This window comes from Thalassophryne amazonica, chromosome 12, assembly GCF_902500255.1.
Source record: "Thalassophryne amazonica chromosome 12, fThaAma1.1, whole genome shotgun sequence".
Taxonomy (NCBI): Eukaryota; Metazoa; Chordata; class Actinopteri; order Batrachoidiformes; family Batrachoididae; genus Thalassophryne; species Thalassophryne amazonica.
In genome coordinates, this window is record NC_047114.1 from 66183107 (window position 1) to 66209878 (window position 26772).

The 26772-nt window shown below is 42.3% G+C and overlaps 1 protein-coding gene across 2 annotated transcripts in view; it reads right to left on the reverse strand.

Moving 5' to 3' along the window:
* kcnab1b (potassium voltage-gated channel, shaker-related subfamily, beta member 1 b) overlaps nucleotides 1–7400 on the reverse strand; it is a 154366-nt gene extending 146966 nt beyond the window's left edge. Inside the window, exon 1 of one of the 2 annotated variants that reach the window (XM_034183008.1) lies at nucleotides 5893–7400. In XM_034183008.1, coding sequence (XP_034038899.1) covers nucleotides 5893–6111 — 219 coding nt within the window. In that variant the 5' untranslated portion in view covers nucleotides 6112–7400. The remainder of the gene's footprint in view (nucleotides 1–5892) is intronic. The other variant, XM_034183007.1, reaches the window with a different exon arrangement.
* Nucleotides 7401–26772: the final 19372 nt, after the last annotated feature.

The window sequence follows — 26772 nt, forward strand, 5'->3', positions numbered from 1 at the left end:
ACCTGTAAGTAAACATGTAGAAATGTTGAATGCAGACTGTACAACTCCTCACTCCAGGAGAGGAGGGGTAACAGGAAGACAGAGGATGGGAAGGAGAGGGGCAGTAACAGCCAGTAAACCAGTACCGAGCAGTATTTCTGGTATTTATATTTATATTTGCAAACAGTTTTTCTTTTTTACTTTCATGTTTGATACTCTGTGTGCTTCTTACCCTGTGTGCTGCTATACAATGCTGCTGGAACCTCAATTTCCCTGAAGAAGTCTTCCAAAGGGATCAATAAAATTCTATCTAATCCAATCTAAACAAGGCTTGGTACTGCAGGTGATCTTTCCAGCTATCAAGAATATAACCATATCATCCAGATATATGGTGAAACACTGCAACCCAGTTACCAGCAAATTCATTAACTTCTAAAAAGCAGAACACACATTTCTTAATTCAAATGATATTACTTGTATGAATACAGTCCTGAAGTTGTAACAAAGGAAGCAATGGCTCGAACATTATGTCAAGGTCACGAGAGTAATGTATGAACTAACAAACTTCCTGAAATATTTCTTTGTACCACCTTAATCTACCAAATCCCCCATAAACTGTAATGGGTAGGAATGTTTAATAGTTTTTTAATACGCAAAAGTCCAAAAGTGTGGTCAAGCATAGTTGCCAACAAGCATGGTAAAAATATGTTGAGATCTTCTTCCACCCGACAGGTCTTGTTTGGAGACACGTGACAGAAATGTTGCCTAATTGGGACAACATCCCCCACATTAATATTTTGTTCAGTCAAGGCTGTTCATGAAGGTGCAATTGAAAATAAAAAAGCATTCTTAGAATCATATTGTAGTCATCTTGGGCAATGGTAGGCACCTTCTCATGTGTCATGATCACGGATGAAGACAATGCTCCCTGGCTTTCTTTATACTTGCTTTTAAAAGTGCTTCTTGAGCAATCAGATCACAATTCACTCATTCATTTTCTATATCTGCTTATTGCAATTAAGTGCTGCCAATAAAGGGCTGGAGCTTATCCCAGTGGTCACTGAGTGAGAGGTGGGGTACATCCTCGACCGGCTGCCAGTCTACTGCACTACTACTACACTGGAGCGAAAACCAACACAATCAACACTGAAACACAGCATGCAACAGAATCAAAAAATATGATAGCAGTGTATGGACCAGCAAATCCTAAAATAACAAATAACCTTGCCAACTGTGCATGTGGTCTATTCCTCAACACAAGCTCTTACCATGAGCTGCAAGTGACTAATTACAGCCAAATGGAACAACAATGACAAAGCCAACTCACCACCGACAAGAAGCACCTCAATGCAGAAGTAACACAAGAAAAAAAAAAAAAAAATAGTTTTAAAGATTTTAAAACTGGGAGCTCCTTCCTGAGAAACCTTTTATTTCAAACCCATCTCTGGGTCTGTATTGGAAACCATATAACTATTGTCAATGCTAGAGAACATTTTAAGGTTTTGTTGCTGGCACTAAATGGTTTGTGTACCTACCTAGCTTACCGGTACATAATTTATTGAGCCTTATGTCTCTTCTGGTAAATAATGATCTCAGAATGTGGTCTACCTTTGTGTATCGAGGGTTAAGAAGATGTTGGTAGGCTTTAGAATCTTTGCTTATCATGCTCCTACTTTGTGGAACAGTTTGACAGTTGATATTAGAAAGTCAGCCTCTGTTGAAAATTTTCAGGCTCATATTAAAACATTTATTTTGTATTGCTTAGTGTTAATTTATGGTTTTATCTTATTTGAAATATATTTGTTGGTTTGTATGATATGTGTGTTTTGTTGATGATGACTTTGTATTTTTCTCATGGATGTTTAAAGTCTTTTTTACTATTGGATTATTGATATTTTACAATAGGGAGCACTTTGAAAATTTCTGCCTGAAAGTATTGTAGAAATACTACTACCACGAGTAATAATATTATTTCTTTACTTATTGTGCTAACCAAATAACCAAAAATAGCCAAATAAGAAAGATGATGAATGAATGGTGATGGTCTAGTGGTTAAAGCGTTGAGCTTGAGACTAGGGGATCACTGGTTCAAATCCCAGCCTGACCGGAAATTCACTAAGGGCTCTTGAGCAAGGTCCTTAATCCCCTAGTTGCTCCCAGTTTGTAGTGAGTACCTTGTATGGCAGCACCCTCACATTGGGGTGAATGTGAGGCATTATATGTAAAGCACTTTGAGTGTTTGATACAGATGGAAAAGCGCTATATACGAACGCTATATATACGACTCGTAAATGCAGTCCATTTACTATTTTAAAATGTGTTCATCAGTCATGCACTGTAAGACAGTGTAGATGAGTGAAAAGTAAACATGCAGAAAGCTAAAATAGCAATGATGTTGTAGCACAATGGGTAAAATGATGTTGATCCATATTGAAGCCTGGCATTGAATCAATGTAGGAAATATGCTGGATTAGAAAATTTGATCAATTTAGAAATTCTAACATTGGCTCAACATAGATATTTACTATAGATATTCAATATAATGTTCAACTTACTATAATAAATGTTAGTGGACATGTCGCACATCCTGTTAGCAACACAAGATCGAACTATTCATGATTGTAAGTCTATCTGTACACATGTGGTAATAATTAGTGGTCGCTGATGTATTATATTGCTAATTATCCCTCTTGCTGGTCAAAAAAGGCACATCAGAGGCTTTATTTTCTACGAGCATTGAAGAAGAACAACCTGTCGGCTGAGCTGCTCAAGGCCTTTTATCATTGCTCCATCGAGAGTGTTTTAACCTATTGCATTACAGCATGGTTTGCAAACTGTTCTGAAAACAATAAGAAATCCATCAGATGAGACATAAGAATGGCAGAAAATATCATTGGTCCCCCTCTGCCCTCATTGGATGATGTTTTTAGGACTCGCTGCCTCCGCTGAGCAAGCAGTATTCTGCAGGATGGAACACACCCCTCACATCACCTTTTTTCTTTGCTTCCATCTGGCAGGCGTTATCGGGCCTTTAAAGCCCATACCACAAGGCTGAAAAACAGCTTCTTTCCTCGAGCTGTTATAGAACTGAACAGACACATGCCCAAGCTTCAGTTGGAACAATTGCATTATTCTAATTAAAATAAGGACGGACATGTGCAATAATTGTTTTTAATTATCTTTAATTTTAGGTATATTTATTACAATTTTTATGCTATTTAAGGGGTTTTATTAAGTTGGGTATTTTTACTGTTAATTGATGTTTTAGAGGGATACGTGCAATATGGGACATGTGCAGCATGGGATAAGTGTAATATGGGATAATGACAATGTGGGATTAGTGCAATACGAGTTGTGTTTGTGTCCGAGCTTGCCCCCCCCCCCCTCCAATCTCCTGATGTTTTTTCAATATTTATTGAAGTATGTGTAAGGGGTAGTGTGTTTGAGGGTGGTCATTGTTTTTGAGGCTGCACAAGCAAATTTCGTTGTGTTGATCGCTGCGCAATGACAATAAAGGTGATTCTGATTCTGATTCTGTTGGTTCTGGAAAACATCTTACTCTGCATTTCTCACCATTTCTTGGTGTGCAATGTACATTTTAGCAAATGCAGAAACATCTTGATGACTAACAGACAGAATGAAATGAATCCTGCTACACCCGATAAAGCTTCTTTGCTTTCATTCAAAAGTGATGGCTCAGATTTATAAAGGATGTACAGACAGGTGACAACACACTTCGAAATTAATTTTTTGAGAGTCTGTCAGATGCTGGATCCTACGTGTGCTGACTCTGCTGTCTGTGACACAGGACGCTATTTTACTGCTGCCGTGAACGTACACCTGGAACACCTCCATGACACTGTTTCTATAGGCTGCCCTGACATGCAGATTTTATTTCTTACATTGGAAAAAGTCAGAATATGTTATTTTCGGGGGATAATGGACTTTCTATCTAACATGCAGAATCGTGAGAGAACTTTGTGAGAAGCGTGACAGCGGAGCTGCTGTGGGAGCATGCCAAAATGGCAGAGATGATTGGAGAGAGAGCTGCTTTTGGAAGTGGCCGAGAGAGTCCAGCAGCCATGCTCATGGTCGGTGGGCTGGACACACCTGTCCACATTAGCTAGGATTATCCTTTTTCTTCTTCTTCTAAATCATGACCACAATGGGAAAGCCTCATGCTGGTGGTCATGGTCAGACCACAATGCACAGAGGTGGGCATAATGACAGTGGAATCATGGAGAACATCTGTCCACAGGAGGATGGCATAGAGTTGCACATGGCTCTCTCCGGCTGGCAACACGCACCATCGATGTGTGATAACTTCTTTCACGGTGTGGACTTTACAGATTTAATTTTGGAAATCATTCTACAAGTGGGTGAGTGCCCTGTTCAGTTTTTTTTCCTTTTGTATTTTATTTTCATCAGTTGAGCTGGAAGCTTGTTAATTTTATTTTACTTTGAGAAAGTCTGTTGGATTTTGGATCTCAATCTGTGCAGAGTCTGCTGTCTATACTGGAGCAGCACACTGTTTTAACCCCATTATAGCTCCCACCGTGAGCGTGCAGGCAGAACTCTCCATTGTTCTGATCACATAAATGTATTTCTTAGATTTTTCACAGTTATATTGATGACAACACTTGTTGAGCCTCTAACAGAAACAGAGTTTTTAACAGGCTGTGTTATGATGGACATGCACACTGTTTTTCTCACAGTGAGAGCAGTTGCTGCTTTTACTATGACTGTGTCAAAATGAACAGTTATCACTTAAAATTAGTTCTCATAATGCAACAACACACTTATATAACTTTGCAATTAATCTGCGGCTCCATTCTTAACATTAGCAGCTACATTCCATTCAACAGCATGCTGGGACATTTTCTTCAAGCTACGTAAATGCTGTCAGAACACTCAGAAAAAATGAGTATACTTTCAGACTGGTACACGGAAGTGCAAAAAGTAATCCAGGTGTATCATCAGATGGTCACTAACAGCCTAAATCTAAGTTGTTATGAGTTCTGTGTGACATGTCCTTTAACAGGGCAGCATGGTGGCTTAGTGATTAACACTGTTGTTACAGCAAGAAGGTCATGGGTTCGATTCCCACCTGTGGCCTTTCTGTGTGGAGTTTGCGTGTTCTCCCCGTGTTTGTGTGGGTTCTCTCCAGGTGCTCCAGCTTCCTCCCACATTCAAAAGACACGCAGGTTAGGTGGATCTGAAACTTTAAAAAACTGTCCGTAGGTGTGCGTGCAGGTGTGAATGTGTTTGTTTGTCTATATGTGGCCCTGTGACAGACTGGCGTCCTGTCCAGGGTGTACCCCGATTTGCACTCTATGACTGCTGGGATAGGCTCCGGCCCCCGGCGACCCTTAATTAGACTATGTGGTTGAAGATGAGTGAGAGTGATGTCCTTTAACATAGACTTCCTATGGGTTTCTGACATAATAAAACAGTATCTCAACAATACATGCGAAAAAACTGAACCACATTTCGAGAATGTCTGTAGACTTATGTTGGCGCAGCATTATGTTGATTGATGTCAAAATGTAATATAACCAAAACATGAATTCCTTTTGACTGCAATCCTTCCATCAACTGTAAAATGATTAATCTTAAAATTAACTTTTCCCATGAAACAGACGTCTTCCAAATTTGTCCCATTGCGTCACCTTGGCCAGTCCACACTTCTCTGAGTTTCTCTGAGTTCCACACTAAACCCATTTCTTTTGATGCTACCCTCACACACATTCTCCATCAGAATTGGAACAAAATCCCTGTCAAATCACTTTTAAAGTTTGGCATTGCAAGTCTCAAGCCAGATTTGGTTTGGTGACTTGTGAATAGCAGTGTCAAGACCCCGGAGTTACATCACAATGACTATGTCTCATGTCTGGTCTACCAATATTAGTCTACATACCGGTACTTCATGCCCGTGAGCTTGGCTGTGGATTCTTTGAGGTTGTGGTGGTAACGATGGGTGAAGGAGCCCAGGCTGCGAGCAATCAGGGCCACTGTGCGGAAGCGGGTGCGTGTATGGGTGGTCGTGTTGGGGCTCGTGGCGTTCTGCTTGCTGTGCTCACCGTTACGTGGGGCTTTCAGCCCGTGATCTGTACATGCAAAGGATACCTGCATGGCTGCCGGTACACACCAAGGCCTCTAGAATGTCTCTAAGGGTTTGTGTTTTCACTGGACTGTGCTGTTGCTGTCGTTGACGTGAAGTTGAAAGTCTGCGATCCTGTCAAAGGTGGGATTCAGAGTCAGAAAGAAAGCTTTCAGCTTCTTTTTTCCTTTGGACTTTTGGCTGCCGACCCTCAGGCTGACTTTATATACCAAGATCAAACATAGCAGTGGTGCCACTCAGTGCACGAGGAGTTGAGATGTAGGTCTGCCGCAGGTCTGACTGCACCTGAAAATAAGAGAGAGCATGGATGTAGGGAGAAGGATGATGGAGAGGAGGCACTCAATGTGTTGCTTGATGTGTCCGTGTTCCACGTAGGATTAGAAATGAGTTAGATGGGTTAGGAGAAGTGGAAACTAAATCCTGCAAAAATAATGTCTGTTTCTGTCTTTGTGCAGTGCAATTTATTATTTTATCGAGCTGTATAGCTTCCCTTTTGTGCAGAAATATTAAGCACGAGTGCAAATGTGCCCCACTTTTTCTCCTCTATCCAGGTCTCGCTCTCAGTTTTGTCTTACTCGGTTTTAATTTCTTGCTGACTTCCAGTGAGTCTATTTCAGTTTACATCTGTCTCCAAAGCTTCCACTTCCAAGGCTGTTCTCTTCGGGGATGTCTCTGAGCTTCTGTCAGGCTATCTGGGGAGTCTTGCACCCCTGACTAAGCTTTTAAGTCAAACACCTGGAGTGACTAATATATCACTGCACCGCCGCGCTATTCGCTTAATCCACTCACATAATCGCAGGCACCCTCTCTCCGCTCTCACACATCCCACAAAATAAGGTCATGCTTATGCAGAGAAGCAAGGAAAGCCGGCAAATGATCGAAATCTTCACTGATACAAGTGGTCTTACACACAGTGCTCTCTGGGAAACCATAAGGCGAGACGACAAGCTTGATCGACGTGGTGCCAAAACTGCAACTTTGAGAAGAATCAGGCAGCCTCACATCGCCGGCAGAGGTGCAGCAGAGATCTGCATCCCAGCTGAAGCATCAGCAACATTTTCCACCAGCTGTCCTCCAGCACTGTCTCCAAAGTCCTCAAACAAGTAGCACGGCTTTTAGGGTTCCTCGCTTTGCGCCAAAAAAAGCTTGGTTTGATAAACGGACCCTGTGATGGCAACAGACAAGGGGAGAGGAAGAGCGAAAAGGAAGATGCATGGTACCTCACTTAAGGGAGGACAGACGCACAGTGAACGAGGGAGTGGGGAGGCGAGGAGCAACGTGTGCCGAGCATAGAGTGAGCCAGGCGATGAAGGGGGGGGAGAAAGAGAGAGAGAGAGCACAGACGAGTGACTGTGACTGAGTCAAAGAACTGCAGTGCTTTTTCAGCATGGCGCCACACGCGTTCCATACTTCATTAAATTTTGAAAGACAGACTGATCTTCTCTATATCGTTGAGAAGGACAGGACGCTGACAGTCAGACAAATCTTAGATCAGGCGGTGCTCAGGAAGTGCAGCGCCTTTCCTTTTCCCTCTGCCACGTTAATATGACAGTACAGGATTTCACCCTTAAGTGAGCATCCATGAAACTGGGGGCCAATATTATTTGATTCCAACTTCTTTGATTTTATGTGATAATGCCACACAGTAGCAAGAGGGGCTTTGGCGGGCTTCGAGTGCAGACAGTGGGGAGGGCTCCAAATGACCATTTAATTATCTGCCGAGGCACCATGTGCACATAGCGATGTGTAATGTGCCAGACGTGTTATTTATCGGATTCAAAGGAATGCTGTAGGACAATCCAGCAAAAATGTTGCTCAGCCTGTTTGCCACACAGCCTGCAACGGTGAAGCATATGCTCACAACCCCTTGGTTTTCAAATCTGCAAATGAGAAAAACATGAATAAAGAATATTTTAAGTCAGCAAAATAATACAGGTTTTTTCCCCTGTTAAATATAACGGTTGGACATCAGCAACATTTCATGTTGTAGTTGACCTTTAGTTACGAAAGCAGGGATTTGTGACATTGTGACATCAGTTTTTGTGAGGACCTGTGTGTACAGACCAAAACCTTCTGCACATACAGCAACAACAATCCTTGGTTTACTGGGAAACAGAGGCAGCTCCACCAGGCCAAGGAGGAGGCCTACACAAGTGGTGACAGGCTCATGTACAACCCCAATTCCAGTGAAGTTGGGATGTTGTGTAAAATGTAAATAAAAACAGAATACAATGATTTGAAAATCATTGTATGAGGTCCTTAATCCCCTATTGCTCCCGGTGTGTAGTGAGCGCCTTGTATGGCAGCACCCTGACATCGGAGTGAATGTAAGGCATAATTGTAAAGCGCTTTGAGCGTCTGATGCAGATGGAAAAGTGCTATATAAATGCAGTCCATTTATTTGCAAATCCTCATCAACTGATATTCAATTGAATACACCACAAAGACAAGATATTTAATGTTCAAACTGATAAACTTTGTTGTTTTTGTGCAAATATTTGCTCATTTTGAAATGGATGCCTGCAACACATTTCAAAAAAGCTGGGACGGGGCAACAAAAGACTGGGAAAGTTGATGAATGCTCAGAGACCACCTAATTGGAAACAGGTGAATGTCATGACTGGGTATAAAAGGAGCATCCCCAAAAGGCTCAGCCATTCACAAGCAAAGATGGGGTGAGGATCACCACTTTGTGAATAACTGCATGAAAAAAATAGACCAACAGTTTAAGAACAATGTTTCTCAACATTCAGTTGCAAGGAATTTAGGGATTCCATCATCTACAGTCCATAATATAATCAGAAGATTCAGAGAATCTGGAGAACTTTCTACACGTAAGTGGCAAGGCTGAAAACCAACATTGAATTCCAGTGACCTTTGATCCCTCAGGCGGCACTGCATTAAAAACTGACATCATTGTGTAAAGGATCTTATCGCATGGACTCAGGAACACTTCTGAAAACCATTGTCAGTTAACACAGTTCGTCGCTACATCTACAAGTCCAAGTTAAAACTGTACCATGCAAAGCGAAAGCCAAACATCAACAACATCCAGAAACGTCACCTCCTTCTCTGGGCCTGAGCTCATTTAAAATGCACAGACGCAAGGTGGAAAAGTGTGCTGTGGTCTGATGAGTCATGTTTCAAATTGTTTTTGGAACTTATGGACGCCGTGTCCCTCCGGATAAAATAGGAAAAAGACCATCCAGAGTGTTACCAGCGCAAAGTTCAAAAGCCAGCATCTGTGATGGTATGGGGTGTGGTAGTGCCCATGGCATGGACAGCTTATAATCTGTGATGGCACCATTAGTGCTGAAAGGTACATCCAGGTTTTGGAGCAACACATGCTGCCATCCAAGCAACATCTTTTTCAGGGACGTCCCTGGTTATTTCAGTAAGACAATACCAAGCCACATTCTGCACGTGTTACAACAGCGTGGCTTCGTAGTTAAAGATTGCGGGTACTAGACTGGCCTGCCTACAGTCCAGACCTGTCACCCATTGAAAATGTGTGGCGCATTATGATGCGCAAAATACGACAACGGAGACCCCGGACTGTTGAACAACTGAAGTTGTACATGAAGCAAGAATGGGAAAGAATTCCACCTACAAATATGAGCAAATATTTGCACAAAAACAATAAAGTTTATCAGTTTGAACATTAAATATCTTCTCTTTGTGATGTATTCAATTGAATATAGATTGAAGAGGATTTGAAAATCATTGTATCCAGTTTTTATTTACATTTTACACAATGTCCCAGTTTCATTGGAATTGGGGTTGTACAAGAAGGCCAGAAATACGCTGACAAAAGGTGCACTGACACGTGCATGACTTTGATTCAGGCACTTGCACGCACGTCGTCGTGATGATCCCACCCGCTGTGTTCCCAGCTGGATTCCGTGCTTTGTTCCACCACCTGCCACGCGTTCTACACTGGACGCTGCGTATATAAAATAATTATTTCATAGTGGATTAATCATTTTCTGCTGCACCTCAGGCAACCCGTCTGTTAAATTCCTGAAATTTGCGGACGATGCCATCATTGGTCTCATCTAGGATGGTGATGAGGCTGCATACAAACAGGAAGTGGAACAGCTGATCCTCTGGTGTCGTCAGAACAACCTGGAGCTGAACCCACTCAAGACTGTGGAGATGATAGTGGACTTCAGGAGAAACCCCATTCACTCTACCCCCTCTCCATCCTGAACAATATTGTGACTACTGTAGACACTTTCCAGTTCCTGGATCCACCATCTCTCAAGATATGAAGTGGGCCTCCCACATAGACTCCATCAGGAAAAAGGCGCAGCAGAGGATGTGCTTCAGAAGTTCAACCTGCTCCAGGAACTGCTCATCATCTTTTACACATCCATTATCCAGTCTGTCCTGTGCATCGCCATCTCTGTTTGGTTTCCCTCTGCCTACAACAAACTGCCAGAAAAAAATCATCTGAGCAAAGCCTGCCTTCCATCCCGGACTTATACTGGTCCAGGACCAGGAAGTGAGCTAGTAACATTTGTGCAGAGCCCTCACACCCTAGAGACACACTGTTTAAAGTCCTCCCCTGTGGCCGATGTTACAGAGCTCATTACAGCTAAACAAGACACAGAAACAGTTTCTGTTCACAGACCATCACACTGACGAACAACTTAACGTACCAAAAAACTCACTAATTCATATACCTCATGTACAACTTCAATCTGTTTGTCTTTCTCCTTTGCACACATTTTTACTGCACATTTAATTTGCACATTTTTCTATTGTGAATTTTTCTTCTTTTTCTTCTTCTGCTTAGAGCACAGACCGTCCCGATTACTGCATATTGTACTTTTACACAAGATGACCCCAGATGTACACCAGTTAAACCTAATTATTCACATTGTCTAGATCATCACGTATAACACTCATCCATTTTATATACCTGCTTAGTCCAATTATGGGTCAGAGGGGGGCTGAAGCCCATCTCAGCAGTCATAGGGTATAAGGCAGGGTACACCCTGGACAGTCTGTCACAGGGTCACATATAGACAGACAAAGACATTTACACCTGCACACCTATGGTCATCATATATAGCAACATCACAAAATTTTAAAACATGCTTAAAACTTTCATAAATGCTCACAAATATACATACATCATCGACCGCTTATCCAGGATTGGATTGCGGGGGGCAAAAGCTCCAGCAGGGGCAGCAGGGGACCCCAAACGTTCCTTTCCCAGGCCATATTAACCACCTCTGACTGGGGCATTCTGGGGCATTCCTAGGCCAGTGTAGAGATCAGAGAGAACATAGAGAGGGCCGACTCCCACAAAATGATGTAATCTGGACGCCATTTTGATTGTGTGTAACTAGGGCAGGTTGGCTGCTGCAGTGGAGTGACGTTTTGTAAACAAAACTTCTCTTGAGTGTACTACAAGCTACTGTAATGCACTATTTGACTTTAGAACACAAGGAACTACTATTACAAATGTTTATTTAAACAGCTGTTTATGATTGTGGAGTGTATACACAATCGGTTGTCAGATAATGGAGACTGCTCTTACTGACCCCAACAACTGGGAAAGGTCAATGTAATGCCCACATATCTCATGGCTGCAGTAGACAGATGGCTATTTGCAGGATGTGGGTACAGAGTTTCTGTGTGGTTGTGAGGCTTGGATGCTAACCAGTGACCGAAGGTGGCAACTGGAAGTCTGCTGTACCATGTTTCATCGCAGATCCTTGGGTACTGGTGCAATGATCGATGATGAGGAGCATTACTCGCATTGTGAGGCGTGTTTCTATGCATATTCTAGCACATGGGTGCCTGAATGTCAAAGACTCCAGTTGCTGGAGAAGGCTATGGGGGTGCCCGTCCTTCACCTGGCTGCAGCAGATAGATTGTTATTTGAGCGATAAGGATGACCCATTTGTCTACCTGGGTGGTTGCCATCAAGGACCTAAGGTGGTTCTGTGGTGTTCTGGATGCAGTTCGCAGACTTGACTTGGGATGGACCTATTATCTGTCTGGGTAGTTGCCATGCTGGACCCAGTGGTGCATGCTGCGTCGAACAGCATCATTGCCTGCTCCCAGACCTGACCTGATTCAGTGCCATGTGAAATTGCAGCTGTACATCACGTGTTAGCTGGTGGGGCTTAACCTTGGATAATATAACGTGCAGAAGATGCAAGTCTACGAGTCCCCCTGGACACATCGCAGGTTAATTCCCCACTCAAGGCACGTACCCATTTATATCTCTGCTGACTGGGACAATGGAGATAATGTGTTTTGTCAAAGGACGAAGAAAAGGCAGCCTAAAGCACACATATGGAATCAAACCCTTTCAATGCCCCTATGCCACAGAGCTACTCGTTTTCTTACAAAACAAAGATACATATTTCTGGATTTTGGCAATGAAACTCTCTTAAGTAAAATGAAGCTGAAGTTTAGTAAACAGCTTCTCAAATGTTAGGCACGATGAGAATGTCAGCTTGTGAGACTAAATGAAACTGGGAGTTTTAACTGCTGCTGTCAGACGTCACACAATCATTTTGTCCAAAATGCTCAGTTGACACAGGTACTTTTTCCTGTCCTTTTTAGTGACAGTGAAAGCTTTCTGTCCCCATGTGCAGGATACAGAACCACTGCTCTAGTGCACAGTGATGTGCACATCAGTGGGCTCTTTGCTTGCCAGAAAACCCTGTTTCAGTACCATCATGTTGTTTTGCAACACCCTGGAGATGCACAACACAGCTGGGCATTGGTGCAAGCGTTCCCATAGTGTCATCAGCACCCTACAAGGCTAGAAATTCCTCTTTGTTGGTCCCATTTAAAAAGTGTGTCAGTCAAATCCATCAGCGATAACATATATCCACATTCTAGGCTGGAATCCCCAGAGGAAGACAGTAAGAGTTCTCCTGCAAAGACACAAACATCCATAAGGTGCAAATTAAATCCTTCCAAGCTAAGCATGTATTTCCTATCTGTCACCACAGCAGTGCTTGCTTTTTTTTTTTGCCAGAATACTGCACTGATTTATGGAGTGCTCTGTGATTTTCACCACTCACAGCATAATTACAGCAGTGTAAATGATCTACTGCCCAACTCAGCCATCTTCTTTATGTGCATGTGCTCAAAGCACAATTTAATATCCAGTAGTTTTCATTAGGAGCACTAGCCTCCTGTTAGAAAATGGGAAAATAATGAGGGGGAAATCTTTCCGTGCTCCCCGTGACGTCACTGCTGCAGCAGTCCCAGTGACATCGTTTTGTTTGCTGTGTATTTTTCTGCATCCATCTCCTCTTATTCTCAGCACACTAAATCACTGTTTCACAGCTTTTCCTACCATCGCTGCAGTCTAGCCTTTCCTCCCCTCATGCTATAGATTAAATTCAGAGTGCAAGTGCATCATTATGATGCACCGGGTGTACAGCAGCAGGGGGAACTGGTTCTTTAATCCAGTGGTTCCAAACACGATGCGTTTCCTATCAGTGAGGCTCAGGCACCACATCGTTCTTTAGAACTGCTATCAAACTGCACGTTGCTACACCTGCATGCAGCAGTATTGCGTGCTGGTGTGTTGTTTTCGGTCTTGTGTGTCTGTGTGTGTCAGAGTGTGCTGAAACAAAATAATGGAAAGAGTTTTGACCTGATTTGGTCCAGGACAAAGTGATGTGATCTTGAGGAAAAGCTGTTACAAGTCAAAGTTATAGATCAAGGCCTACATAGTAGGGAATAGGATACTTATTTCAAGGAATTGGTTAAAGGTACAACTGTGGTTACTATTTGATACCAAAATGAAGTAATCTTTCTATTTGTCACACAATCTTTGACCTTGGGTGACCATTAAAAGTAAAACTCAGGGTCAGAACTGTTTAATTCAAGGATATGGCCATAGGTATGTTGAGTGCACGGAGTTCTGACCAAGGCTTTCTCACTTCCAAATCATTAATTACATTTTGACACAAAACCACTGTTTTGATTGAACATCAATATGTGATAACCTTCACATCATTTACTGATGTGAAGAGAAATGCTAACCATTACCATAACTATAACCCAAAGATATAGAACTACTAGTGTGTTACCCAGAGGATCCATGGACTCTAGATTGGGTAGTGTTTATAAAATAGGTAACCTGATATTTTTCAAGGGTGGTGATAAATTATGCAAAGTTTCTATAATGATTTGGAATGGTGTGTGAGTCCAGAATGTAATTATCAACATTCATTGTTCACTGTTGTTACATAATATCCATAATTTCTCCACAATATTAGTCCTACCAACATTCCGTTTTGGCGGCGTTTGCCTGTGACCCAAATACATAAGCATACCAAATGGCAAATGTCAGCTCTCCCCTGTTTGTCCGTGTTCGAAGGCCACTTTGCATGAAAATTCAGTAAGGTATGTCTTCTAAAATACATTCCAATTGTAAGGTAGAACTCTACTAGTGTATACTAAGGTATATCTAAATATCTAAAAAAAAGAGAAGAGTAGAATAGAGTAGAGCCAGTTAGGTGCCTGGTCTTGAGAACCAGGGATGGTTCTCTGGAATGGCGTGTGAATCCAGAATGCAATTTTCAACATCCATTGTTCACTGTTAGCTAATATCCATAATTTCTCCAAAAATATTAGTTCAATCAACTTTTTGTTTTCATGGCGTTCATCCTTGACCCAAAATACATAAACATACCAAAAGGCCAGTGTCAGCTCTCCCCAGTTTGTCTGTGATCAAACCCATACACACACACACTCAAGTATACATGTACACAGAGGCCACATGGTTTTTAATATATAGATTGTCTAATAGTGCAGGAGTACTAGTCTGCACATCACTCAATGACAGGAAGGGGCTACCCATGTCGCCACATAGTGATGCAAAGGGACACTTGCCAAACACAAATATGTGATGAGAGCATTAAAATAGCAGAGTTATCCCAAAATGGCAGGTTGTCCCAACGAACAATCCGTAGGAAAATGTATGAAAAATAATGCACAAAATCTCTCACATATCCTACATATTTGTCAATGAAGAGGCTTTGATCACATGCCTGAAAAAATCCAGATCTTGACTGAAAAAAGGTGGAAATTCACCCTATACTTAATATTGTTAACGCTGAATGCAAAATGTGTGTTGCACATGTGCATGGAAATTCAAAGGAATATTCCTAAAATATTGCGCTGAACATTTCGTATGATATCATATGAAATTCTTCATGAGAACAGTGCTGAGCAGGATGTGCTCGGAAAGTCTGACTACAGGAAAAATGTCATTGTTTAGAGTATAATTTTACTTACTTGATATGAAAAGTGCAGAGTATACATAGCAGTAATCCACACATGGACAGCAAAATTTATTCCTGCCCCACCGTTTACTTGCATCTCTGTTGATTCAGGAAGTGCTGAAAGTTGGAGTGTGAAATCGATAGACAGATTGGGGCAGTGTCTGAAATTTTCGGATGCTGTACTAGACCGTCATGGTGAAGAAGGAGCTGAGCCGGAAGGCGAGGCTCTGAATTTATCAATCTATTTATGCTCCTATCCTCACCTATGGTCAGGAGCTTTGGTTAATGACTGAAAGAATAAGATACAGGCGACAGAAATTAGATTCCTTCATCGGGTATCTGGGCTTATACAACTGGACAGGGTGAGAAGCTTCACTATCCGGGAGGGACTCAGAGTAGAGCTGCTGCTACTTTGCATCCTCAGGAGCCAGCTGAGGTGGTTTGGGCATCTGGGGAGGATGCCCCTGGTCATTTCCATAGGGAGATCTTCCAGGCACATCCAACTAGGGGGAGGCCCGAGGAAGACCTAGGACATGCTGGAGGGATTATATTTCCCAGGTGGCTTGGGAATGCCTTGGGATCCCCCGGAAGAGTTGCAGGACTTGGCCGAAGATAGGGAAGTGTGAAATGAGCTGCTTGCTCTGCTGCCACCGCGACACTGACCGGGATAAACGGCTGAAAATGAACAAATGAATGCACTGCATTAATACATTGTTATATGACTGGGTTCTGCTGTAGCCACTCAGAGTATCTGACCCACATGCACACACCGTGCTACCAGTAGTTACATGTGGATGCATCTCGTACCTGTAGCCACTACTACCTGTAGCCACATCCTTATGTTAAATGATGTTGGCACCAGTATGGTACCGACATCGTGGAAGGTTTGTTTAATCTTTCAGGACACTGAAGAACAGCACTGAGAGGCTTCACAGTGAGAGCTGGGTGGAAATTCTCATCTGTATAAGGTGTTGAGAAAGCAGTCCATGATGACGGTGAGCAAGTGACAGACTGTCTGTGGTTTAGTGTCTCTTGGCCTGCTCACGGGGAATCAAAGGAATGCTTCTTTTTTTTTTTTTTTGGCTGCCCCTGTTAGGGGTCACCACAGCACGTTGTTTCCATCTCACCCTGTTCTCTGCATCTTCCTCTGTCACACCAACCATCTGCATGTCCTCCCTCACCACATCCATAAACCTCCTCTTTGGCCTCCCTCTTCTCCTCCTGCCAGGTGGTTCCATCCTCAGCATCCTTCTCCCTATATACTCCAAGTCCCTCCTTTGAACATGTCCACAACCATCTCAAATTTGCCTCCCTGTCTTGGTCTCCAAATCATCCAACCTGAGCTGTCCCTCTGATATGTTCATTCCTAATCCTGTCCATCCTTGTCACTTCCAATCAAAATCATAATATATTCATCTCTGCTACCTTCAGCTCTGCCATCTCCAGCTGTGCCTCCTGTCTTTTTGTTAGCATCACAGTCTCTAAGTCAAACATAGCTGGTCTTACTAATGACTGTTTTGGAAACTTTCCCCTTCACTCTTGTAGATATCCTTCTGTCACAAATCACTCCTGACACTTTTATTTACCCACTCCACGCTGCCTGCCCTCTCTTCTTCACCTCTCTACCACACTCTCCATTACTTTGGACAGTTAACACCAAGTATTTAAACTCATGTACTTTCACTGCCTCTACTCCTTGTAACTGCACTATTCCACTGGGTTCCCTCCCATTCACACACATGTACTCAGTCCTGCTCCTGCTGACTTTCATTCCCCTTCTCTCCAGAGCATCTCTCCACATCTCCAGGCTTGTCTCAACCTGCTCTCTACTCTCACAACAGATCACAATGTCATCTTCAAACACCACAGTCCATGGAGACTCCTGTATGATCTCATCCGTCAACATGTCCATCACCACTGAGAACAAGAAAGGACTCAGAGCTGACCCTTGGTGTAATCCCATCCCCACCTTGAATGGAATCCTACTGCACATCTCACTGCTGTCACACTATCCTTGTACATATCCTGTACCACCCTCACATACTTCTCTTTCACTCCAGACTTCCTCATACAATATCACAACTCTTCTCTTGACACCCTGCCAAAAAGCTTTCTCTGAATCCACAAACACACAATGCAACTTCTTTCTTTCTCTATACTCCATCAGCACCCTCAGAGCAAACATTGCATCTGTTGTGCTCTTTCTTGGCATGAAACCACGTTGCTGTTCACAGATCTTTACCTCCTTTTTGATCCTAGCTTTTACTACTCTTTTCCATAACTTCATGCTGTGGCTGATCAATTTTATGTCTATGTAATTACCGCAGTTCTGCACATCACACTTGTTGTTAATAACAGGAACCAGCACACTTCCTCTCCACTTGTCAGACATCCTCTCACTTTCCAATATTTCAAACAATCTGATTAGCAACTCTATTGCCATATCTCCTAGAAATTTCCATGCTTGGTTGGTTCATAGGCGTGTCTCTGGTATGCAGGCTGGCGTTGTGTGTTCGCCGTTCGTCTGATTTTCTCCAGTTTTCTCGTGTATAATTCGGTTTTTAGTGGCTTGAGTGTAATTTTTATTTTGGATATGTACTTAACGTGGTTTTTGGTCCTTCAGTGTGCATTTTTAGTTATCTTTGATTGTTTATTGCCTGCTTTGCGCTGTACGACGCCGCATTTCACTCCCTCGGCTGGTGTGATGCTAAGCTACTCTGCAGCTGAGCTACGAAGCTTGAACAACAATAATGTCCCTCGGGACATTCTCGCTATCAGAGAGCTTGGCTTGTTCCGCCGACGTCGCTGTGTCCACAGAGGCTCCCGGAGAAAGTTTGTGTTCCATTGAACTGGGTCGTCTGTGCCGGTCATCTGGTCAGCTGAGCGCATCGGCGCTCGGCGCCCACGTCATCAGAGCGCTGCAGCTTCTGGGAATTGTAGTCCTGATGTGACGACAGCGGTTCCTGACACTCTCCGGGCGCTGGATGGAAAACGTGGAGTGGATTTTAAGATACTCAGGCCTATTCAAAGATGTCAGTCTGTCAAACTGACAGAAGTCTTCAGTTTGGGTCTTATTAACATCAAATCTTTGTCCTCAAAATCCCTGTTGATTAACGATCTAATTATGGATCATCATTTGGACATGATTGGGTTATGTGAAACCTGGCTCAAACCCACAGCTGTTCTTCCTCTGAATGAGGCCTGCCCACCAGGGTACACATTCAGTCACATGTCTCGTTGTGCGAAGCAAGGTGGGGGTGTTGCTTTTATCTATAAATCCAAGTTTACCTTCTTGACTGTCGGGGGGCATAAATATAATTCGTTTGAGCATCTGACTCTCCGCTCTGCCCATGATGCTACATATTGTCAGGGTCAGAAGTATGGAAATCAGTCATGCCATGTTGTCACTGTTTATAGGCCTCCTGGCCCATATTCTGAATTTTTAGATGAATTTGGTGCATTCATCTCTAGCCTGTCAGCTAGTGTGGACAACATTTTGATTATTGGTGATTTTAATATTCACATAAATAAGCCCTCTGATCCCCTTTGCAAGTCATTTATGGAACTTGTGGATGCGCTGGGATTCCAGCAATGCATTCAGGATTCAACGCATACTAGTGGAAATACCCTTGATCTGGTACTCACACGTGGCCTTGCTGTCACAAACATTGACATTTTGCCTCTTGCCTCGGTGATCTCTGACCACTCATTTGTTAGGTGTGCATTTATGTTGCCACGCCTAGTGGATCGAAAGCCTTGTCTTTCTTTGCGGCGACACATTACTCCTTCAATTATGATAGAACTCGAAGCCAGACTGCCTGAAATTTTGGCCTCGGGGTTAGAGAATATTCAATCAGTGGATAGTCTTGCGGATGGCTTGAACTCAGCGCTCAAGGCCACACTGGACAAGGTTGCGCCTCCTCTCTTAAGGACATGCCTTCCCAAGGCATACTCACCTTGGTTTAATGGTTACCTGTGTGACCTTAGGCAGAAGGCTCGAGGTTTTGAACGGAAATGGCGTAGTTCTAAGTTAGAGGTGTTCCATCTTGCATGGCGAGATGCTGTCTTGGATTATAAGCAGGCACTACTGGCTACAAAGCGTGCCTATTATTCTGATTTGATTAATAAAAATAAGCATAATTCCAAGTTTTTGTTTGAAACTGTAGCACTTCTTATTCATGGACAGCCACCTGTTATTCACTCTCCTTTCTCAGCACAGGACTTCTTGGATTACTTCGAGAAGAAAATTGAGGATATTAGGTTGAGTATATCTCAGCAGGCTTTGGCCCAACCACTGCATACTGCTGTGGAGGTGGATGCGCCCACTGAGGTGGTATCCAGATTTACAGATTTTGATGGTATCTCGCTAGGCGCACTGACGAAGCTCGTGATGTCTACTAAAAGCACAACCTGTTTAATTGATCCTATACCAACAAAACTGTTTAAGGACCTGTGGCCCATTCTTGGACCAACTGTGCTGGAAATTATAAATCTCTCATTAACTTCTGGATCTGTTCCTAAGTGTTTTAAGTCTGCAGTGATCAAACCATTACTTAAAAACTCTAATCTCGACCCTAGTGTATTGAAGAATTATAGACCAATATCAAATCTGTCATTTTGTTCTAAAATCCTGGAAAAAGTGGTCTCACGACAGCTCATGGACTACCTCACTGAGAATAATCTTTTTGAGCCACTGCAGTCTGCTTTTAGAAAATTTCACTCCACAGAGACAGCACTTACTAAAGTAGTGAATGACCTTTTGCGAGCAATGGACTCGGATATCACTACGGTCCTGGTGCTGCTGGATCTTAGTGCTGCATTTGATACTGTGGATTACCATATTCTACTCAATAGGCTGGAGAATCACTTTGGGATTACTGGAACTGCTCTTGCATGGTTGACGTCGTACCTGTCCAGTCGTTCCTACTGTGTATTGTGTAATGGAATCTCCTCCGATCATAGAGACATGAAGTTTGGAGTTCCTCAGGGATCCGTTTTGGGCCCCTTGCTTTTTTCTCTTTATGTAGCACCCCTCGGGAATATATTGCGGCGTTTTGGGATTCCCTTTCATTGCTATGCTGATGACACTCAATTGTATATGCCAATAACTGCTGGTAATCTTACTCACATAAAATCCTTGGAAGATTGTCTTGCATCAGTAAGAAGTTGGATGTCTAGTAACTTCCTACTTTTAAATTCTGATAAGACTGAAGTTATGGTTTTTGGTCCAGCGAGATATCAGCATCAATTTGATCAGCTAGCATTTAGCTTAGGTCCGTGTGTTATACATCATACGGATAAAGTGAGGAACCTTGGAGTAATTTTTGATCCTGCGTTGTCCTTTGATCTCCACATTAGAGACATTACAAGGACTGCCTTCTTCCATTTGCGAAATATAGCGAGGATTCGTCCTATTCTGTCTATGGCTGATGCTGAGACTTTGATTCATGCGTTTGTCTCTTCTAGATTGGACTATTGTAATGCTCTATTCTCTGGCTTACCGCAGTCCAGGATCAGGGGTCTTCAATTGGTTCAGAATGCTGCTGCCAGACTTTTGACACGGAGCAGAAAGTTTGACCACATTACGCCAATCTTGGCATCCCTGCACTGGCTTCCTGTTTCTGCAAGATCGGATTTTAAAGTACTGATTTTAGTTTATAAAATTGTTCATGGACTTGCACCTCCCTATCTGGCTGACTTGATAAGCTTCTATGTACCAGCTCAGGCCCTGCGTTCTCAGGGTGCAGGACTTCTGTGTGTTCCCAGGGTGAATAAAAAGTCTGCCGGTCACAGAGCTTTTTCCTATCGTGCCCCAGCTCTGTGGAACGATCTGCCGGCACACATTCGGCAGTCAGACACTGTGGAGACCTTTAAATCACGTTTAAAGACTCATTTATTTTCCCTGTTTTATCATTAGTGTTATGATGTGTTTTTAATCTTGTATTCTTTTACTGCTGTTTTTCTTTTATGGTTGTTTTTATTGTGTTTTAAAATTTTAATTGTTTTTTATGTTGTGAAGCGCCTTGAGATGATTTTGTCGTGAATTGGCGCTATATAAATTAATACATTTGAATTTGAATGCTTCCAGTGGTATGCCATGTGGACCAACTGCCTTTCCACTCTTCATCCTCTTCATAGCTGCCCTCACTTCTTCCTTACTAATCCCCAGCACTTCTTGATTTACTGTCTCGACATCATCCAGTCTTCTCTCTCTGCCGTTGCCTTCATTCATCAGTTCCTCAAAATATTCCCTCAATGAACACTTGGGAAGCTGAATAACAAGTCAGCCTTAGTATGTAATTGGCCTGGTTCAAGACTGCGATGGTCATGCTGATACCTTTGTCGAAGAAAGAAGGTCCAAGTCTTTACAACTGTGGTGCTTCCGGTTTTACTGTCGTGAGATTTGGATGCAAACAAATGACCTGGATGTTATTGGTACTACGTTTCACTATCCTTGGGCACTGCTGGTATGACTCTACTCTACTCTTTTCTACTCTCCTATTTTACTCTTCCTTTTTAGATATACCTTTATATACTAGCATAGTTCCACCTTAGAACTGGAATATAATATATAAGATATAAGTTACTGAATTTTCATGAAGGAATGCCAGCCATTGTGGCTATGTGGTATGTTTCCTTGAGCATCATTCAGTATACAGTCAGCTCAGTGCTGAGGGTCCAGCTGTTGGAAAAGGCCTTGTGAACACTCACCTCTCACCTGGTTGAAGCTTGTTTTTGGGAGGTCAGTATGAACGGGTAGTTTGAGTTTTCCAACCTTGGCTTTTAATTATTCTAGAGTGTGGTAGATGAGGTGATGCATGGTACCAGTGCGTGCTCCCAAACCCGACCTGAAGAATTGTGTGATAACCAGTGCTAGAATGGTTTAAGTTTGGATAGATTTCATAAAAGATCATGGCCACACAATACCATATTATAAAGAATCTCTGAGACAGAAAAAGGTAACTTCCATGAATCAGTGTTAAAATTTGTAATGTGGAGAAGTTGCCCATTCTAGTTTATTATTATTATTCAGCATATTCTTAGTGTTCCCATTATACCAACTTATGTTCAAACCAAAGGCCACTGAAACTCAAAAATTCTTGAAAGGGTAGTTGTAAAACAGCTAACTGATCATCTGCAGAGGAATGGTCTATTTGAAGAGTTTCAGTCAGGTTTTAGAATTCATCATAGTACAGAAACAGCATTAGTGAAGGTTACAAATGATCTTCTTATGGCCTCGGACAGTGGACTCATCTCTGTGCTTGTTCTGTTAGACCTCAGTGCTGCTTTTGATACTGTTGACCATAAAATTTTATTACAGAGATTAGAGCATGCCATAGGTATTAAAGGCACTGCGCTGCGGTGGTTTGAATCTTATTTGTCTAATAGATTACAATTTGTTCATGTAAATGGGGAATCTTCTTCACAGACTAAAGTTAATTATGGAGTTCCACAAGGTTCTGTGCTAGGACCAATTTTATTCACTTTATACATGCTTCCCTTAGGCAGTATTATTAGACGGTATTGCTTAAATTTTCATTGTTATGCAGATGATACCCAGCTTTATCTATCCATGAAGCCAGAGGACACACACCAATTAGCTAACTGCAGGATTGTCTTACAGACATAAAGACATGGATGACCTCTAATTTCCTGCTTTTAAACTCAGATAAAACTGAAGTTATTGTACGTGGCCCCACAAATCTTAGAAACATGGTGTCTAACCAGATCCTTACTCTGGATGGCATTACCCTGACCTCTAGTAATACTGTGAGAAATCTTGGAGTCATTTTTGATCAGGATATGTCATTCAAAGCGCATATTAAACAAATATGTAGGACTGCTTTTTTGCATTTACGCAATATCTCTAAAATCAGAAAGGTCTTGTCTCAGAGTGATGCTGAAAAACTAATTCATGCATTTATTTCCTCTAGGCTGGACTATTGTAATTCATTATTATCAGGTTGTCCTAAAAGTTCCCTAAAAAGCCTTCAGTTAATTCAAAATGCTGCAGCTAGAGTACTGACGGGGACTAGAAGGAGAGAGCATATCTCACCCATATTGGCCTCTCTTCATTGGCTTCCTGTTAATTCTAGAATAGAATTTAAAATTCTTCTTCTTACTTATAAGGTTTTGAATAATCAGGTCCCATCTTATCTTAGGGACCTCGTAGTACCATATCACCCCAATAGAGCGCTTCGCTCTCAGACTGCAGGCTTACTTGTAGTTCCTAGGGTTTGTAAGAGTAGAATGGGAGGCAGAGCCTTCAGCTTTCAGGCTCCTCTCCTGTGGAACCAGCTCCCAATTCAGATCAGGGAGACAGACACCCTCTCTACTTTTAAGATTAGGCTTAAAACTTTCCTTTTTGCTAAAGCTTATAGTTAGGGCTGGATCAGGTGACCCTGAACCATCCCTTAGTTATGCTGCTATAGACGTAGACTGCTGGGGGGTTCCCATGATGCACTGTTTCTTTCTCTTTTTGCTCTATATGCACCACTCTGCATTTAATCATTAGTGATCGATCTCTGCTCCCCTCCACAGCATGTCTTTTTCCTGGTTCTCTCCCTCAGCCCCAACCAGTCCCAGCAGAAGACTGCCCCTCCCTGAGCCTGGTTCTGCTGGAGGTTTCTTCCTGTTAAAAGGGAGTTTTTCCTTCCCACTGTAGCCAAGTGCTTGCTCACAGGGGGTCGTTTTGACCGTTGGGGTTTTACATAATTATTGTATGGCGTTGCCTTACAATATAAAGCGCCTTGGGGCAACTGTTTGTTGTGATTTGGTGCTATATAAAAAAATGATTGATTGATTGATTGAAAACCACTTATGTCTCCTCTCTCAGTGTAGATGCGGCTGTAATTAAAGTTATTTTATATTGTAATTGTATGGTTAAACTATTTGAACACATTTAATTAGTTTCATGATTAGCTACATTGCTGTTGAACAGGTCATAAACACAATAAACGGTGTTCATGTGAGATGCTCCATTTCAGAACTGCCTCAGGTGGTGGCAGGCACCCAATCAGACAACTCCCATATAAGCAAGGCTTTAATGAAAATCAAATGAATGTGAAAACTGGATGGAATGAGAATGAAGGAAGAAGTCGGTGCCTTAACTATAAATCCCCCCCCCCCCCCCAAAAAAAAGAACTAAAGTACAACAAATAAATGCAACAAATGCCAAATAGTAAAAGTAAAATACTGTTATTACCCTTTGCGCTGGCAAAGTAGGATATTGTTTTCACTGGTATGTGTGTTTGTACAGTATAACTCAAAAACAGCTGGATGGATTTCCTGCGAACTTGGTGGGAAAATTACTTTGCTCGATATGTAGATGTGATCAGATTTTGGACTACTTTGGTCAAAGGTCAAGGCCAGGGATAACATAGTCTGAAAAACATACAGTGAGGAAAATAAATATTTGAACACCCTGCAATTTTGCAAGTTCTCCCACTTAGAAATCATGGAGGGGTCTGAAATTTTCATCTTGGTGCATGTCCACTGTGAGACATAATCTAAAAAAAAAACAAAAAAAATCCAGAAATCACAATGTATGATTTTTTTAAATAATTTATTTGTATGTTACTGCTGCAAATACGTATTTGAACACCGGTGAAAATCAGTGTTAATATTTGGTACAGTAGCCTTTGTTTGAAATTACAGAGGTCAAATGTTTCCTGTAGTTTATCACCAGGTTTGCACACACTGCAGCAGGGATTTTGGTCCACTCCTCCATACAGATCTTCTCCAAATCTTTCATGTTTGGAGTTTCAGCTCCCTCCAAGGATTTTCTATTGAGTTCAGGTCTAAAGACTGGCCAGGCCACTCCAGGACCTTGAAATGCTTCTTACGGAGCCCCTCCTTAGTTGCCCTGGCTGTGTGTTTGGGGTCATTGTCATGCTGGAAGACCCAGCCATGACCCATCTTTAATGCTCTTACTGAGGGAAGGAGGTTGTTTGCCAAAATCTCGCAATACATGACCCCATCCATCCTCCCTTCAATACGGTGCAGTTGTCCTGTCTCCTTTGCAGAAGAGCACCTTCAGAGTATGATGTTTTCACCCCCATGCTTCACAGTTGGGATGGTTTTCTTGGGGTTGTTCTCATCCTCTAAACATGGTGAGTGGAGTTGATTCCAAAAAGCTTTATTCTGGTCTCATCTGACCACATGACCTTCTCCCATGCCTCCTCTGGATCATCCAGATGGTCACTGGTGAACTTCAAACAGGCCTGGACATGTGCTGCCTTGAGCAGGGGAACCTTGCTGCCCTGCAGGATTTTAAACCATGACAGCATCATGTGTTACTAATGTAATCTTTGTGACTGTGGTCCCAGCAATCTTCAGGTCATTGACCAGGTCCTCCTGTGTAGTTCTGAGCTTTCTCAGAATCATACTTACCCCACAAAGTGAGATCTTGCATGGAATCCCAGACCGAGGGAGATTGACAGTCATCTTGTGTTTCTTCCACTTTCTAATAAATAATCATAACAGTTGTTGTCTTCTACCAAGCTGCTTGCCTGTTGTCCTGTAGTCCATCCCAGCCTTGTGCAGGTCTACAGTTTTGTCCCTGGTGTCCTTAGACAGCTCTGTGGTCTTGGCTATGGTGGACAGGTTGGAGTGTGATTGATTGAGTGTGTGAACAGGTGTCTTTTATACAGGTAACAAGTTCAACCAGGTGCAATTAATACAGGTAAAGAGTGCAGAATAAGAGGGCTTCTTAAAGAAAAATTAACAGGTCTGTGTGAGCCAGAATTCTTGCTGGTTGGTAGGTGTTCAAATGCTTATTTGCAGCAGTAACATACAAATAAATGATCAAAAATTCATACATTGTGATTTCCAGATTTTTTTTTTTTTTTTTTTTTAGATTATGTCTCTCACAGTGGACATGCACCTAAGATGAAAATTTCAGACACCTCCATGATTTCTAAGTGGGAGAACTTGCAAAATTGCAGGGTGTTCAAATACTTATTTTCCTCACTGTATTTTTGTATATCTCAACAATCAAGAAGCCTAGATGGGTGATCTAAAATATATTGATCCAGCAAAATATTTATGATTGATTGGCATGAGTGACTTCATAATGAAGCCACACAGAAGTCAAATGATGAAGTCATACATTGCTCAAAACATCATTTCAGACATATGTATATTTACTTGTACACAATTATACTGTGGTGTGTAGAATGTACAGAGTATGCATCAGTCCTCAGATGCCTTTCATTTTCTCTGGATTCCAGGGTAGTGCGAATATGTACAACTCAGGGCAACTCTCATCAGAACAGCTCGTATGAGCGCACCACAAAACATTGTGCTGACTGGCAGGCGTGCACGATGCTGGTGCGGCAGTTCGTGCAAGCAGGAACACAGTGCGAGAAGCAGTGCGATGTGTAACCACATCGCGGAGCTGCT